This window comes from Petaurus breviceps, unplaced genomic scaffold (assembly GCF_028583685.1).
Source record: "Petaurus breviceps papuanus isolate PSGF00001 unplaced genomic scaffold, PetGlider_PUasm1.0 37, whole genome shotgun sequence".
In the NCBI taxonomy this organism is placed as follows: domain Eukaryota; kingdom Metazoa; phylum Chordata; class Mammalia; order Diprotodontia; family Petauridae; genus Petaurus; species Petaurus breviceps.
Window position 1 is genome coordinate 87,987,964 of NW_027186296.1, and position 18,274 is coordinate 88,006,237.

Genomic DNA, 18,274 nt, shown 5'->3' on the forward strand with positions numbered 1-18,274 from the left:
AAATAGCAGCCTATGTATACTCTACCTCCTCAGAGCCTTGACCCTACTTTTGTTCAAGTCTCTGCCTTAAGCCAAGCCCCTGAAGCCATTATTTCAGGAATTAACTCTGGAGATACATGGAGATACATCCTGGAAAATACTTCAGGTGCTCAGCACCATCCTCCTCAAGAGCCACAGCTACAGAAGACCCCAACAAGAAAATCAGTACCAAAGTCCTTTGCAATGTCGAATGATTCAACGTTAGAAATAGATGTGGTTTTATCAGTGTAAAGAATTGTAAAGATGCATTACCATTTTCTTTTCCACCGTACACTAAGGACCATGGGACTTCTATGTCATTTTCAGTTACAACCTCTTATAGGGATTATCACTTATTGCCCTTCCTTCCCCCCCCCCCAATAAAATATGAAGGCCTTGAGAGCAGAGACTATCTTACATTTCTCTTTGTATTCCCTGTGTTTAGTACAGTACTTTGCACATAGTAAGTACTTAGTAAACGCCTTTTGATTCCTTCCTTCCTTCCTTATAAAATCCCTCTAGCTTTCCCAACTCTTTATCAAACACAGAGAGTTCTTTCAATGTATCAGCCTTGCTCATAAAATGAATCTATATAGTAAACAGCATTAATAGCTACTGGGAACTTGTTAGAGTTGTCTACAGTCCAGATGTTACTTAGCATACCAACTTTATCATTGACACATTGTGGGAGTAGTGAGGCAGCATGGCAGAGCATAGCAAGTACTGGACCTGAAGTTAAGAGACCTGAGTACCAGTCTTATCTCTGATGCTTGCTAACTATGTCACTATGAAAAAGTCATTTAACCTCTTTCACTTTTAGTGTCCTATTTAAGAAAAAAATTAAAAGAGTAACTGTAGCTCTTGCCTTCCAGAGTCGCTATGAGGATTAAATGAGACAATGCATTGATAAAGCACTTTGAAAATCTTAATGATCTGTATAAATGTCCCTTACTACTGTTGTTATGGAAAATCACTAAACTTTTCATAAACCCTGTTTTTTGCTTTATATTACTTGAAGGTAGCAATCCATTCCTATTCTCCCTAGAAAGATAGGTTTTGAGCATTAGCCAGAAAATTGAATCCTTGAATTTTGTAATATATATATGGTAGTTTGAGCTCCATTATAGAAAAAAAAAACACTGTATAAATTATAGTATTTTAAAATTAAATTATTAGGATAGTGATAGTTTCCATGAGCATTGTTTAAGATAAATGCAATCACTACGTTGTTAGGGTATGTCTTGGTAAAAAAAAAAAAGTATGCATTATAAATTATGATTGAGCATAACAGCATTCTAGATCATGGTTTATTGTGGATATAAATAGAGAGAAAAACTCATATTCCTACTTCTCTGTCATCTGTAGCATCTTCCACTGTTTAACTTCTGCCCTGAGAAACCATGTATCTTACCACATTTCACTTGGGAAGGTATTGTATACAGCTATAAAATAGCTGCAAGTCAGAGGAGAGAAGATAACACAATGGGAATGCCAATTTGTGGTCAGAGAGGGGAAGATATACTTCCCATTCCTTCATTGCATTTAGTAATGTATCCTGAGGTGCGAACTCTGCTGTAGTTTTTGATATTTAACTGCAGAGTAAGGTATCCTTTCATCAACCTCCTGAAAAATCAATAATAATAGTATTATATTTCAATTGTATCATGTTTTATAACTTTCAAAGCATCTTCACTTACATTTCCTCATTTCTCACAACAGACCTGTGAAATAGGAAAGACAATATTACCTTTTTTCACAAAAAGAAAAAAAACTGAGGCTCAGAAGAGATCTAAGTGACTTGGCAAAGGTTATATAGCTAGTAAATGCAAAGAGCCAGAATTTTATCTCTGGTCTTCTGACTACTAGTCCTGAGATTGTTTTACTACATCGTTTTCTTGAGAAAATTTTACTATGAATATTATTATTATATTTATTATTACTTTAAATTATTATTGGAGTGATCTTTAAATAGCTTTATTCAGATTCTTCAATACCAGTATAGCAAAAGTTCAAGTCTTAAACATATCACTTACTGTTTTTTCTTAAAAGAATCATTTAGTTACTTTGAAGATCAAATGTCAGTGTCCTGATTTATTTATAATTAATAAGTAGATCATGTTATAATTCAATGATGATGTTAAATTTGGTATTTGTGGTTTAGTGGATGTTATTTGGCATTTGGAGTCTGTGCTTTAATGGCCAAAAACATTAATAAATTTAAACAATTTCAGAATTTGAAGATATGCTGAAGTATTAGGTGAGGAGAAGGGTTGAATAGTCATGTCTCCAAATCCAGATTTTCTTAGAATTGTGTAAACTGTAGATGCCAGTATAATTTATGAGTAAAAGTATGGACACCAAAAAATATGGCTAAGGTCTCAGTAAGTCTCATAAACTATGAGCTCAGCTACTAGATATACAATGTGAGCCAAACATTCAAATTATAAATTGAGTTCTTATGTTCTAATTGATAGGAAGGGTAAAAGAGAAGAAAATTTCTGAATTCAATTACTAGAGCAAGGTAGCAACCCAGGCATTGGAAATCACAGAAAGAGAGTGAGTCAGATAAGTATTTTTCCAGCATGGCTGAATATTTGTCAAGTCAAAGCACTGCCAATGACCACTACAGGATAGATAAAATCAGTATAGTTCTAAGAGGAGAATTAGCTTGATGGAGACAGAGCAAGTGAAATACTCATTAAAACTCAATTGTTTAGCTACTTCAGGATATACTGTATGTCTGTCATTGTTTGTAAATTATCCATAAAAATTATCAATTTTTTAAAAGTATCCCCAAAATGGAAGCACTGAACCTACCCTGAGTGTCAACTTTGGAACCAAAGTCGCTGCTGATAATGGGTTAACAATTTCTACACGTTAGTTGAAGCTCAAGAAAAAGCCTAAAGAAAGCTGCACTGTCAGTGAGCAATATATACATACATATATATATATGTATGTATGTATGTATATATATATAAAGAGAGAGAGAAACAGCTATAGATACAGTTACAGATATAGATGTATAGAAAGAATAAGTGGGGAAGAATCTGGGAAGATGGCAGAGTACTTCGGAAAATTCTAAGCTCTCCACATTTACCCCACAAACAAGACAAAAGAGAACCTCTGAGGGAATGTAGAGCTGGTAAAAATAAATAAGAACTGGGGCAGAACAGTGATCCTCCTGGGACAACTGAAGAAGATCCAAAGGAAAATCCTAGGACCCAGGTTTGGTCCTGTGAAGTGTAAATACTTCCAGGCTAGTTCCACGGAAACAGTAAGCAGCAGACCCTGGGGCTAGCTGGGTCATGAGGTATCTTGGCCCCAGCCATAGGATTTTACCTCCTGGATAGTGTGGGGAATCAGTGTCTGAGCCAGGGAAGATTGAGGGAACCTCTGCTAATAAGGGATGCCAGGCCCAGCTTTGCTGCCAAGACAGCCTTGGGCGAGAAGGAACCAGCACATGTCCAGTGAGTGCAGAAGCAATGGGGTAGATACACTAAAGGCTGTGGGAACTTACAGGAGAGTGTAGTTCTTGGTTTTGGTTCCAGGCAAGAGGGAAGAACTGAAGGGGCATCTGAGGCCAGAAGTACCATCCCCCATACCCAAGAACTAGAGATGATTACAATAATAAGTGGCTACAAATTTTAAAAATGAGCAGGCAAAGGAGAAAGAACCTAACTATAGAAACTTATTGTGGAACTGGAGAAGACCAATGTTCATCTTCAGAGGATACTGAAGCAAAAAAGCCTCTCCTACCCCAAAGAGTAATGTCAAGTGGCCACCTGCCCCAAAAGAATTCATAAAAGAGATTTTAAAATCAAATGAGAATGATGAAATTTTTTTTACAAAAATAAAAACGATCCAAGAAAAACAAAAAGATTATAAAAAGAAAGTCAACCAATTAGAAAAGAAGATCCAGAATCTTAAGGAAGAAATCAACTCCTTGAAAATTAGAATTGGGGAAAAAAAATTTTAAATTAGTATTGGGCAAGGGGAAGCCAGCAATGTTATGAGACCAACAAATAATAAAACAAAATATAAAGAATGAAAAGATAAAAGAAAAATGTGAACATCTTATAAGAAAAACAACTGATCTGGAAAACAAATCAAGAAGAGAAAACATGAGAATAATTGGACTACCTGAAAGCTACAATGAAAAAGAAGACAATCTTGATACAATAATACAAGAAGTAATTAAAGAAAATTGTCCTCAAACATTTGAACAAGAGTTGAAAGTAAAAATAGAAAAAAAAATCCAATGATTACCACCTGAGAGAGATTCTACACAGAAAACCTACTGAAATATCATAGTCAAATTCAAAAACCCCTAGCTCAAGGAGAACATATTACAAGCAACTAGAAAAAAAAACAATTCAAATATGGTGGAGTCACAATTAGAATCATAGAAGACCTAGCAGCAGTGACACTAAAACACCACAGGTCTTGCAACACTGTATATCAAAGAGCAAAAGAACTGGGGTTCCAACTGAAAATATCATACCCAACAAAATTATGCATAATCCTGAATGAAAACAGAGTGAACATTTAGTGAATTACCAGACTTTCAGGATTTTGTTGCAAAAAAAAACCCTGAACTTAATAGAGAATTTGACATACAAGATCCAAGAGAAATATAAGATACATATCAAAGCCTAATTACAAGAGACTCAATAAGGACAGAATGATTACTTTTTATATGAGGAAATGTAAAATGTATGCTTCATATTGTTATTAATAATTGGATAGTTTGAATAGGGTAGACCTGAGTATGATGTGATTCTAAAAATTAAAACTTGTTTAGGAAAAGGTAAAAAGTAATTATCTTATATACAAATGAGATGCAAGAGGAAGAACTGGCATAGAGTAATTACATCAGGGAGGTGGGCTGGTAGTTCTGGAACCTTATTAGGAATGGGTGAAAGAGGGAATTATATATATATAGGAGGGTATAAAAGTCTTCTAAATTCAGAAAAAAATAAAACGCTAATGGGATAGGGAGGCAGGGAGAGGATAAGGGAGGGATTTGCAGAAGGAACCCTACTCACATCAGATCTGGGTGAAAGAGAACAATATATACAATTTAGAATGGAATAAAAGTTTTCTAAATTTATAAAGAAATAAGAGGGTGAGGAAAAAAGAATAAGGAAGGGAGTATAGAAGGGTGTCTGGATAAACAGGAATGGAATAAAGAAGGGATAAAATATATATATATATATATATATATATATATATATATATTTGGAAGGCTTTAAGTCTTCTAAATTCAGATAGAAACAAGAGTATAAGGGGAAAGGGAGAGGTAGAAGATAAGGGAGGGATTTTTGTGGGGGGGGGGAGTAAATTAAGTAATAGGAGGGCAAGGTAGCAGGAGAAGTAAAATAGAGTAGTCAGAAGGGATAAGAAATGAGACATATATCCATAAAAACAGAGATGAGGAGTAGAATTTATTAGGGAAAAAAAGCAGGGATAGTCATGATCTCAGACAAAGTTAAAGCTAAAGTAGATTTAATCAAAAGAGAAAAATAGGGAAACTATGCCATGTCAGCCATATTAATAACTATTGTTTTAGACTGTTTAAAACAACTAGACAGTATAAAGTTGGAATATTGCTGTGGTGTAGGAAATGATGAGTTGGTGGACTTGGAAGAATATGGAAAGACTTGGACTTATCAAGGATGATGTTATCTTTCCTCAGAGAAACAGAGAACAAAGAAGTATAGTAGTCTTACATAGATACGCATGAATGTTTATGTCTGTATATGAGTATAGATATTGAAGTATATGTATGTGTGTATATGTAAAAATAAATATATCCACACTTAAATGTAGCCTTTTTGGGGAAAGGGAAGGAGGAAGAGGGGAAAAAAGAACAAAGTAAAAAGTACACAGCAGAGAATAAAAGAAAACTCATGAGGAAGCAGAGATGGACAGCTCTGAATGCAATGTGTAGTATTTAAAGGCTTTCTTGAAATGGAAATTTATTGCTATATATTTTGAATCCTCTCTTACGTTCTGCTATGCACATGGCGATGCTTTTTTTCTTATTGTGTATTTAAGTTTAAAATAAATTAAGAAAGAAAAAATAAGTGTCTTGCTGTTGCTCTCTGTAGATACTGATATAGATAAACATATTGAAAGAGATATAGAGAATATATGTGTTTGTCTCTTCTGCTTCGATTTTCATTCATCTTAACATGTATGTGTGTATATGTATGTAGACAGATCAATAGATTAAAAAAAATTCAGGTCAACCCATATGGAAGGTTGATTTATTGTTAAGGATACACAGTATTTTAAATCTGGGTTCTTGAGTTATATAGGGAAATGGTAAGGTAAATGCCATGTTCTAAAACTAGATTCATTCCATATCAAATCTTGAAAATAGGAGGTATCAATTTTTTTTTCTGCAATCCATACGTTAACAGCGTATGATCTATGATACAAAACAATGAAAAATGAACTTGATTAGGATTTAGGAAACCTGTATTCCAGTCCCACTTTGCCAATAATCTGATGTGTGGTATTGTCAAGTCACTTAACGTCTCTGGGCATTCCTCCTACATAAAATGAGAGATTTGGGCCCAATAAACTTTTAAAGCCAGCACTAGCATTCTTTGATTGAGTTTCCTATGCACTGGAAGCTATGTCTCTTATGCTGTTTGGGACAAGAGAGTTCAGTTTTACCTTCTGTTGTCTTTCAGAATAGGAATGTGGAAAGTTGTTTTAAGATCTGAGAATACTTGGAACTTGCCACCCTGGTTAAAAATTCAAATTTCGCTGCAAACATTCTTTCTCTACTGTCTTACTTTTTAATTGCCAAAATGGTCTTTTTCCATTTGGATTCAATTAAATTGATATTTCTGTTGTCAGCTGCTGTGTGCGGAGCACTATAATTGATACTGGGGAGATGCACAATGTAGATAAGACATGTCTCCTGTCCTCATAAATCTTACTGTCTAGCAAGGGGAATAAGACACAGATAACCACAACACACAAGTACTACATTAAAGAAATTTTACGTGACAAATGTTGCAAGGGGCAAGGAGGACTATTATTTCAGATTGCAGGGATCACAGGATTATAGATTTAAAGTTCTAAGAAATCAGGGAAAGCTTCATGGAGAAGATGTCATTGAACTATCCTTCAAAGTCCAAATAAGATATTGTGAGTTGAGAGAAGTAAGAAAAGAAACAAAATTGTGGGAGACAGGATGTACTAGGGATAGGGACAAGGAAAATGATTTGCATAAGGTCACTGAAGTGAGAAAGCATATGGCCTCTTCAGAAAACAGTCCCTTTAGTTGTGAAGTATATGAACTATTCTATTAAATATGACGTATTAGGAAATATGGTGGCACCAGACTTCAAAGGGCTTGGAATATTAGGCAAAGAAATGTGAACTTTGCCTGGCAGGCAACAAGAGATCCACTGAAGATTCTTGAGCAGAAGAATTTCCTGACTGTATTTATTCATAAGGGCTATTGGTAACAGCTTAAAATATGAAAAAAAAAAAAAAGTAGAAAGACCTCTTAGGAAGTTACTGTAATAGACCAGGTGGGTGGCATTTGGATCCTATACCAGGGTAACTCGAGGATATAGATTTGATAGCTATTACAGAGGTAGAAATTAAAAGCTGATTGAGTAGGAAAGGTAAACAAAAAGTGAAAGGTTGCATCAAGATTTCTAAGATGGGACACAGGGTAAATGGTGGTGCGGTGAACATAAATAGTAATTTCATAAGCTAGAACAGGTTTAGAAGTAAAGATCACAGTTTTTGAACACACATAGTCTAAGGTGCTTTTGCAAAATCCAGGTGGAGATGTCCTATAGGCAGTGGGACATATAGGTCTGGAACTTAGAAGAGAGCTTAGGGATAAATGGCTAGATTTGCAAATATCTCCCTAAGAAATGATCATTGAAAACATGGAATCAAACAAAATTGCTGAGGGAAAATGCATTGAGAAAAGAAAAATGAGCCAAGAACAGAACTTGGAGAATTTTTTATTCCATCTTTTTTCATCTAATTGCAACTTAGCATTTTGCAGGTATACACATTTCTGACCTTTTAGGGTCAGAAAAAAAGATAAGGGGACAATGAATTCAATTTAACAATTATTTACTAAATGCCATTATTTTCTAAGCACTGAAGATAAAAACAAAACTACAACAGTCCCTGTCCTCAGGAACCTACATTCTACTGAAATTTAAAATTAAAAAAAATAATAAAAAGGATAAATTGATATCTCCGAAGCCAATTAAGGGGGCGAGTATCCAGAAGGATGATTTGGTCAATGTTTGTCTAATGATAAAGTAAATCATATATCAGATACTTGCTTGGGAAAAAATATTTTATTTTTCAATTATGTGAATCACAATGTTCCCCTGTTAACCTAATGTAGCAGTGCTTTCTGAAGTTAGTTCTACAGCCATTTTAATTTGACATTTTGAAGGCTGCTCACATGCATAGGGATTTTCTTTCATTATTTAAACTTCTGTTTATAATGCAGAGCAAATTGGCCAGGAGATGTTGGAAAACCTCAGTCATGACAGAGAGAAGATACAACGTGCTCGGGAAAGGGTGAGTTGGTATATTGTAGCCTTTTTGCAAATTCAGTAACACATGACCCAGTATACAGAAATTATAAGAATAATGGCATCCCAATAAGTGGCCACATGATTCTAAAGAACCCTGGAGTGTTTGAGTAAGGAAAGAAGGAAAAATGAAGGATTTCTTCTTTTAGCTCTTTACCTTGGAACACCCCAAGTGAATATGTTAATGTGGCACTTTAGTCTGAAAAAGCAGACTACTGAGGGAGGTTCTAGAAGTGTTTTATGTACCTCCATCAAGAATATTTAAAAAATAAAAATAAAACAAAGAACTGCTAAAATATTTAATCTCATTTTGCTTCTATTCATTTTATTCCCACTTATGTTTTGGGAATTTGCACATTCATAAATTGAAAAATGACTACCAGATGTTTATTAAACTTTGTCAGCCTGTAAGGCATTTGCTTTTTCTCCAGTTCAAGTTCATGTATTCCATCTTTTAATGTGTTCCATGTATTCCCTCTTTTAATGCTCTTGGGATTATCTATCATATGCAGTTCTCTGAACCAAAGATTTTTAAGAGTTCATTTAAGTGTCATTTTGAGTGTTTGGTTGGGATTTTTTTATTTGGTAGTTTCCTGGTATCTTTAGATATTTTGTATGATGTTTTCTCAATATAAAATAAAATTATTGATTACTAATGCACGTTAAAACAATGCAGTTGTATGAAACCTTGTTTTTAATACATACTTATTCCCTTAGCTTCGAGAAACAGATGCTAACTTGGGGAAAAGTTCTCGGATCTTGACAGGAATGTTGCGAAGGTAAGAGCAAGGTAGGGATCGGCCTCTTTTTTATTCCATGTTTTTCATCTAATTGCAACTTGGCATTTTACAGGTGTATGCATTTCTAGTCTTTCTATCCTGTGTCAAGACCCTTTTAAAAGGAGAGCATGTGGATATTAACTCTTGTTTTGATATGCTGAGTAAATCAGATTAAAACTTTTTATGGGGGTAGAAAGGATATCTCCAGTCATGGGGAAAAAAAATTAGGGTTAGACATAAAATATTTCTTCATAGCCTAGGGTAGGTCGCATGGCAGGAACAACCTGATTTCATTTCCTATTTTAATAGCTTATTTCTTATTATAGTGACTATGTTTTTGACATTATCAGGGACATAACTGAATATTAAATTAACCTTCTTTTCTTTAATTTAGAAATAGGGTCTATGAAAACATATACTCCTGAATGTATGTATGTATTTGTGGATGTATACATATATGTATCTATGTGTTTGTGTGTATAAATGCATTACGTATATGGTATGATTTTTTTAATCTGAGCTCTGATTTTAATTTAGAAATACTAGTTAGTGCATTTCAGAACTTTATATGTTTTTACCTGTATTTGATGGAAAAACTATACTAGAAGTATGGGAAAATGAATCTAAGAAAAATGTTTTGCTTTTATCTAGAATATTTGTATCAGTCTTAAAATGTATTCCGTTATTTATTTGAAAATATTTGGTAAGGAATCCCTGCTCTTTCAGAATCCAAGAAAGACATCTTCAACGTAACTATATTACTTCACTTCTTATTTTCTCTCCATTTGGGGTGAGGATAGGATGTACATCCTTAGGAATTGTACTTGAATGGACAAAATTAATAGGGCCTTTAAAAAATATCACCTAAAGAGTTGGTCCTATGAGAGCAGCTCTTTTCAAATGTCCAAAGTCCCCACTGATCACGTATTCATTTAAAATAATTTGCCAAAACTGGTTTAGCTAAGTTCTTCATTTATCACTAGCATGACTATAACAACAAATCAAACTGAATAATTTTGGCTTCAAGGCTGGTGTTTTCCCCCTATAAGCCTAATCAAAATTGTTTCCTCTGTTCCCTGTATACTCTGCCAGCAAATGTTGACCTGACTCCACACTGAGTCTCCATTTCACAGCTTTCTCACAATCTAAACTCTGAACTGTACCCTACCAAATTCTCTGATTAAGAGTAATATGTAAATAACACAAGCTAAATTCAAAATCCACAGAGAAAGAAAGTGGCAATTGAAAGAGATGCTTCAGTGCCCATAGACAATAATAATAAAAATACCAACCCTCCATAGCTTCCCCAGCAAGGCCCCTGCGATATGAGCTGTAACGAATATTCTGCATATGTCTCCATTTTGTCAAATCTCATTAAAGGGGCCTCCTGCTTTATGTCAATTGAGCTGTCCAGAAATCATTCATCATTTTTAGTGTAAAAAATCATGCAGTTATTTAAATAATATCATATTAATGTTAAAGTTCAGCTGTCATTTAATGGTATGGCTTAATCAGACATAGCATTTAGAAAAAACAGTTTTTCCAGGCTTTCAGGTTGGCAGATTCAAATAAGGATTTATGGGCTTCTAAACCAATGTGTTTTTTCCCTGTTTATGCTTGACGCACCTCACCCTTTTTTGCAGGACACCACAAACCATTATTTGCAAGGAAATGAAGTATCTCCCTATATTGTGTTTGAATACATTTGCAAGTAATTTGGAGAGGGCGAACCACAAACAAATATTGTAACCTTTGGCTGAGCTTGCTCCTGGGGAAAATACACTTAAGTATCTCTGTTTCAAAAACCAAAAGAAGAAAATCACTAGTGAAATCTGCTTGGGGTTCACAAATGCAGTCAATCACTGAGTCATCCCTTTTGGGATATGTCTGGGGGATGAGCATTAAAAAAAAAAATCCCTCTCTGAATCACCATGCTGGATTTGAACAGAGGAAGTTCTGGTTTCCACCTGTGTAGCCTTTCATCCCGCGCATTGTATCATAAGTTTCTGGGATATAGCATTTGGTATTATGCTGAGTTCACCAGGTCCACTCAATCAATGCTGTTGTCTGGCTGACCGTATCTTTGGGGACCAAGTATAGGATATTATTCTTGGACTTTTTTATCACTGTTCTACATGATATAAATTTTCTGAGGGATACAAGAAAGCAAAACCATTTCCAGATTCACTTTTTAGTCTCTGTATGGAAATGTGTATTCAAATCCTACTCCTTTGGAAGTCAAGATTGTTTTATTCATTGTATTTGTATCTCCAGTGCCTAGTATAGTATCTGACACACAGCAGGCACTTAATAAATGCTTCTGGATTAATTGATTCTGATATTCATGTATTTGTAGAAGAGCATCAGAGAGGTTAAGTGAATTGTCCATGTTCATATAACTCATATCAGAGGCAACACTTGAATGTCTTTCTGACTCTAAGACCAGCACTTTGTCCACAATGCCACACTCCTTTTCTAATCACAAGTCCTTAGCATATTGTTTGTATATATGACTTTGGCATGTCTCTTAGCCTTTTGGAGTCTTACCTTCCTCATCTGTAAAATAAGGACTGTAACACCTGTCCTTCCTGTCTCACAGAGTGATTGTGGTCAGTGTCACATGAAATATATCTGAAAGAGCTATGTAAATTGTAGGGTTTTTTTTCATATGTAAAGTTTTTAAGTTTCCTTTTTATTGTTACTTTTATTATGCTCTTTATATATAATGTAGGCCTGCATAATAAATTCATCTGTGTTACTAAAAATTAGATTTTAAAATGAAGTATTCCTAAATATACTAAACATTTTATCACTAAGGAATTAAATTATTCAGATGTTAATTGGTAAGAAAAAAAGATTACTTTTTTTTTCAAAATTAGACTACCTTCACATATTAAATCAGCAAACTCTAACTTGGACAATCCATTTATTCTGGTCACTTTAACAATAGAAATGATTAGATTGTATCTATGAAAATCTATTATGAAGACAGTTGAATGGTTAAGATGGTCTATCTATGGGTATCTATCTATGTGGCTGTTTGCAAGTTGTTCTAAACTAAGTGAGAGAGGAAAAAAAGATAAGGATTAAGCTTACTTAAGCTTTTAGAGACTTTTAGTCAACCAATATTGTATGCCCATATCATGGGTTCTATGCTTTTTAAACGTTATCACTATTAATTTTCAATGAATATGAAAGTTCTTTTCTAGAATTCTTAGGACAGCTACTTAAAAAACAATCATACATGCTACAAATCAGATTAATCCCTGCTAATAATTTAGAAAGGGGACAACAATGAGCATTTATTAATTACTTACCATGTGCTAGGCATCATGCCAAAAGAAAAAATATGCTGTAAATGAATAGAAAACAGTGCAAGTCAATAGCAAACCAAAGATTTTGGAAAACAAATGCAAGATAATGACCTGGTTTTATTTCATGAAATGAGAAAATTATTAAATGGACTGAAGTTAAAAGGATAATTAGGGAGGAAAAAAGAAATATTTTATATAACATAATAAACATGCCAGTCCAAAGCATATGAGTCTTTGAGTAATAACCCAAAGGAAAACAAAAGAGGAATTGTTCTGTTGAAAATTGTAATGGGAAAACTTTACATGAGAATAAATATATAGCTGATTTTTTTTATCAAGTAATTTTTCTTCCTCTTTGACATAAGATAGAGAGCTGCCTAGGGACAAACTGTTCATTTCTTGGCTGGGTAGACAGTGTTTTTAAAAATAGTATTCAAATAATAATGAAAATGGTCATGAAACAAATGGCTATTCATGTTCTTTGGATATTGTGTCCCAAAAAATGGATTTCCAAAGGCATTCATGAAAAATTGATTACTGTAATTGGATGTCTTAAAGTGACACTTGTGTGGCTTGTTAACCTAAACATTGCTCTTCCTTAACATAAATATTTTTCTATGGGAATATCTCTTGATTAGCATTTGACTAGGGGGGTCAGGTCCAGGTTGTGTTAGTGCTTAGCAACCAGTGAGAATAATAATAATAATTTCCCAAGATTTTTGATGACAAAAAACAAAGGAAATTGTGATTATTTATTTTCCTTCCTCAGATTTAATAATTTTTAGTTTTTAAAGATTATATTTTTTTCTCAGGGAATAATGATTTAGATCCAAAGCAATTTGCCAAACCCATCATCATAAATTTGGAAGGAAACAGTAGACAGTCATGTTAGTTGGTATGCTGTGTGTGCAGGCAAATGATTTTGGAAGGAAATCATGTGGATAATAAGCAAAAAAAAATACATTCTTTGTAAAATGATCTCAACATTAAATCATTTCTTGTTTTCCCCATATAAACTTTACCTGCCCAACTATTTCTGCAAATTGAAAAAGATCAGAAAGAGATTTCATTTAAATATGTGGATTTTGCTTCCTTCCGGCTAATGGCATGCAGCAACTCGGTTAGTTAAGGTCGTTGTAAGTAATCTATTGGACACATGCAATAGAAAGCATTAAGGGCAACTGACAACTTGTGCAATCTAAACTCCTTTGATACTATGTAATACATGTATTTTTCTTGGACCTATTTCCTAAAACATTTGGGGGACTAATGTCATTGTAATCATTTCCCTGTTTTGGAAGAGCAATCTATGGCTACAGTAAAGTGATAGGTAAAACATCTGGATACCTTAAATGTTCTTTTGTAGTGATTCCTGAGGGTAAATATTCTTCATTGATAGAAATTCCAACCAGAGAACTTCTAAACCATAAAGATTTTAAAAATAAGGTGGGAATGAATTATGTTTAAGAAAATATGTCAGTGCTACTAAGGAAAAAATAATCACTCTTCTGTTGTCCCTTTCTTACCATTTTACTTAGGAAATGTTTTGTTACATTTCTAATTGCTCTTATACTGTCTGAGAATTCAACAGCAAAGAGTTTCCAAGTCTTCTAAGAGAAATGTCCTTGAAAATTCCCTCACTGTCTCCACATGCTGAAAAGCATAGATTGTCTCACAGAATCTTATCTTTGTATTTTTCCCCTCTGTGTATCACATTCTTCTTCCTACTTTCATGTTTACTAATTGAATATGGACCCTGATCATATCCCTAGCCTAAGAGACTTATTTTCTTTTTTATAAGGTATTTTATTATTTTATAACCAAATGTCTGCTGGGTGTGGCACTCGTAGCCATAATTCTAGCTATTGGGGGGACTGATGCTGGCAGATCTCTTAAACTCAGGAGTTCTGACCTACAGTGAGCTAAAATAGTTGCATGTTCACACCATCAGCATTAATGTGTTGAGCTCTTGGGATAGGGTGCTGCTCCCAAGGTCTCCTAAGGGTTTCCTAAGAAGGGGCAAACGTCCAGGTTTGATACAGAGCAGGGTAAAGCCTCCATAATGAAGAGTGAAATTCGGCACAGTTAGATGAGGCCAAATAGAGATCCACCATAGCCTAATGGAAAAGTTGAAAGGGGTATGGGAGAAAATATGGGAGAGAACAGATTGGAGGAGGGGATATCCTGTGGGACTGCTATTTTGGGGCAGTGGGTAGGGGAAAAACGGGGAGAAATTTTGTAACTCAAAATCTGGCGGAAATGAATGATGTAAATCAGAAGTTAATAAAGCATTTGAAAAATGGAAAAAAAAAAAAAGATGAGGCCAAAGTTCATCTGTCAGAGCTAGGGAAACCCAGGGATGGAGTCCAAGGTCCTCTTGGAAGGTAGATAAAAATGATAATCCAGTAGCAGAAGGCATGGTATGGAGATGTTCAGTTGTTTTGATCATGTCATGTTCTTTGTGACCCCATTCAAGGTTTTCTTGGCAAAGATACAGGAGTGTTTTGGCATTTCCTTTCCAGCTCATTTTATAGATGAGGAAACTGAGGCAAATAGGGTTAAGTGACTTGCCCATGGTCATACAGCTAGTAAGTGTCTGATGGTCATATTTGATTCCAGGTCTTCCTGATTCCAGACCCAGCACTTTAACCATTGTGCCATCGAGTTGCCCTTGGTATGGAGACTGGAGGGAAAAACTTTGAGGCCCAGTAAGATAAAGCAAAGAAGGGCCTAGGTCCACTTCCTACCTCTGACACATAGTAGCTGTATAACCATGGGCATTTCAACTAAACCCTCTGTGTCCCCAGGCTATTTTATAAAACTAGAAATTATAAAAATTAGCAATGATGATGTGCATTGGTAGAGAGATATCTTATGCTAAAAATTTCCAACACTCATGAAATTACAGGCCCAGACCAAAAAAATAAAAATTAATTTTCTATTTTGCTTCAGCACCTAAAAACTGTATTTATATGATTATCTTTCTAGAGAATGTCAATATTTTAATAATTTTATGGTCCTTGTCAATCATTCAGTGAAACCCATAAGCCTTTATTAAACACCTACTATGTGCTGGGCATTATGGCTAAGTATTGGGGTCACAAAGAAAAAAAAATACAGTTTTAGCTCCCAAGGTGTTTCTTCTATCCAAAATTCTATCCAAAATGCTCCTCTTGGGGCGTGTGAAGACCATATCCAAGAACAGTAGGAAAATCCTATTGAAGTGTAAAAATAATCCACTACTGAACCTGCAGTAGAATCAAGCAGACCAATGTTAGTATTCCCAAAAGTTCTATCTCTACATAATTTCTCTAGATCAGCAATCCTCAAAGTATGGTCTGGGGATGTCTTTGGGTCCCTAAGACCCTTTCAGGAAGTCTATGAAGTCAAAAGTATTTTTGTTATAAAACTAAGATGTTTTAATTTTTAACATAGTAAATATCAACAGATATTAACCTTTATAAACAAAAACTCTTTGGGCTTCTCAGTAATTTTTTAATATGAAGGGGTCCTGAGACCAAAAGCTGAGAACTGAAGGGAATTGAGCTGGATAATCTTTAAGGGCCCTTTCTATTTTCATAGTCTCTGACTCAATCATTGTAATTTTTGAACTTCATTTCCCATCTCTCCCAAACCCCCCACATCCAATAATATAAAATGTATTATAATAGCTATTTCTGCCATATTTCTCAAATCCACGATTTCCTTTTCCATTCCTACTGCCATCCTTTTTGCTTAAGGATTTCATTACCTTTTGCCTTGACCAAAGTCATAACTAGTAGTATCAGGCCTAGGTTCCAAACTTGGGTTTTCTAACTCTAATTTCAATGCTTCTGTTGTATCATATTATTTAAAGGGGTTCTACAAATTTTGTACGTGTTGTTTTTCCCAATATAATGGAAGCTCATTGGGAACAGGGACTTTTTCATCTTTATCTCTGTGTCCCCAGCACCTGGCATATATAGTAAGTTCTTGTTGTTGGATGAATTTGTCATAAAATATAGAATATATGCCATTAAAAGAAAATGTCAGTCAGTCCATAGGAGATTCCACAGGCTTCCAAAGTTGCAAAGGTTTCCTCTTAGGATATTCTGTTTTATGCTTAACCCTAAGTCATCCCCCAAACCATCGTTCACACAAAATAATTATACCAATACATCAGGAACCAGGAACTTGTGCAGGAATTCCATCCACTTACACATATCAAAAGGCATCTATAATTATTATCATAGAGAGGTGCTTGTGGCTCAGAGGGAATTAATGACTTGGCCATGGTCATTTAGGTATTAAGTATTAGAGGTAAATTTGAACTGAAGTCTTCCTGACACCATGTCTCGCAAGCTATCCACTCCAATATTCTGCCTTTTGCATTTTTAAGTTATTCAAAATAAAATAATTTCAAAGTTTTCCAATTTAATAATCACATAGAAACCTCCAATTTTTATACATTGAATTATTACTTTTAGCATGTTCTTCTATAAGACAAAATAAAAACAAGTAACTTAGTGGTGACTTATTTCTGCTCCTCATAATTTGGTCACTGTCAAAAAACATGATTATAATTTTCTTTAGTGTTATATGCAATTGAACTTAATTCCTCAATTTCCTTCCTTTTAGATTTCTTCTTTTTTTTTCTTTTCTATAACCATTGTCATTCTTTAATACAGGCAGGAGTATGAATGGTACACTTTCCCTTTGCCATCAATACAGTCTTTGAACACAGCCTTGAGCTGTTAACTGGAAGCAAGGGGCCCTGAGCCTGGCTTGTCAACAAGCAATGGAGCCTTTGGCCCCCCTTGTAAATGGCTATTTATTAACATGTACCGTCACCAAACAGCATTTTACAATTCCAGGCCACAGCACTATTAGCCCACTGTCTGCCCCATTGTTGGTGGAGAGAGGCCTTCAGCCATCTGTTTCAGTTAATGATATAATCAGTAAACAATATCTGTACTTTCTAAATTGGGTTGTCAGGCCTGCCCTACTCACAAATCACTCCCTCTTTTCCCTACCACCACCATCACCATATTTTCTGTTTGAACGCTCACACTGTAAATTAGCGTATTCACCCATCAGCCTAGGCTCAGTTTTAAAAGACTTGCTGTGTTATAAGACGGTACAAAGCAAGCTCAGTAACAGCTCATGCACAATGCAGGTGGTCGGGCCAGTCGCTGCCCCAGATCAAAAGTCAAACAACTGTGAATCTTCCTTTGAAAGTGCAATGATGGACACAAGGCAAGGCTTATCTCCACCACCGAGAAAGAGTTACAGATAGACATCACAGACATATGAGGACAAAGGGGGGTTTCATCATGTTACTACATAAGAACTCTACTGCAGCCTTCTCAGAAGGCATCTTTGGGATATATAGTCCTTTTTTTTCCCTACCAAATTAAAATGCTGTCCTACACATTATGCAAAAGTTCAGCATTATAATTTATGCTCAGGCGCGGCCTTTAGAGTGACTGTAGAATTAAAAACCTTTAGGACAGGAAATGGCTTTTTTTCATGGTGGTATTTTATTTTTTGGTAGCAGTGAAGAACACTTCTATTTATACCCAGCTAGGGGTTT

At 34.9% G+C, this 18,274-nt stretch overlaps 1 protein-coding gene across 9 annotated transcripts in view; it reads left to right on the plus strand.

Moving 5' to 3' along the window:
* Positions 1–18,274, plus strand: part of VTI1A (vesicle transport through interaction with t-SNAREs 1A) — a 417,207-nt gene that overhangs the window by 238,729 nt on the left and 160,204 nt on the right. For 3 of the 9 annotated variants that reach the window (XM_069099005.1, XM_069099008.1, XM_069099007.1), the window contains 2 exons: positions 8,525–8,595; positions 9,327–9,399. In XM_069099005.1, coding sequence (XP_068955106.1) covers positions 8,525–8,595; positions 9,327–9,392 — 137 coding nt within the window. In that variant the 3' untranslated portion in view covers positions 9,393–9,399. Of the gene's footprint in view, positions 1–8,524; positions 8,596–9,326; positions 9,400–11,031; positions 17,099–18,274 lie in introns of those variants that run through there. The other 6 variants (XM_069099000.1, XM_069099003.1, XM_069099004.1 and 3 more) reach the window with 3 other exon arrangements.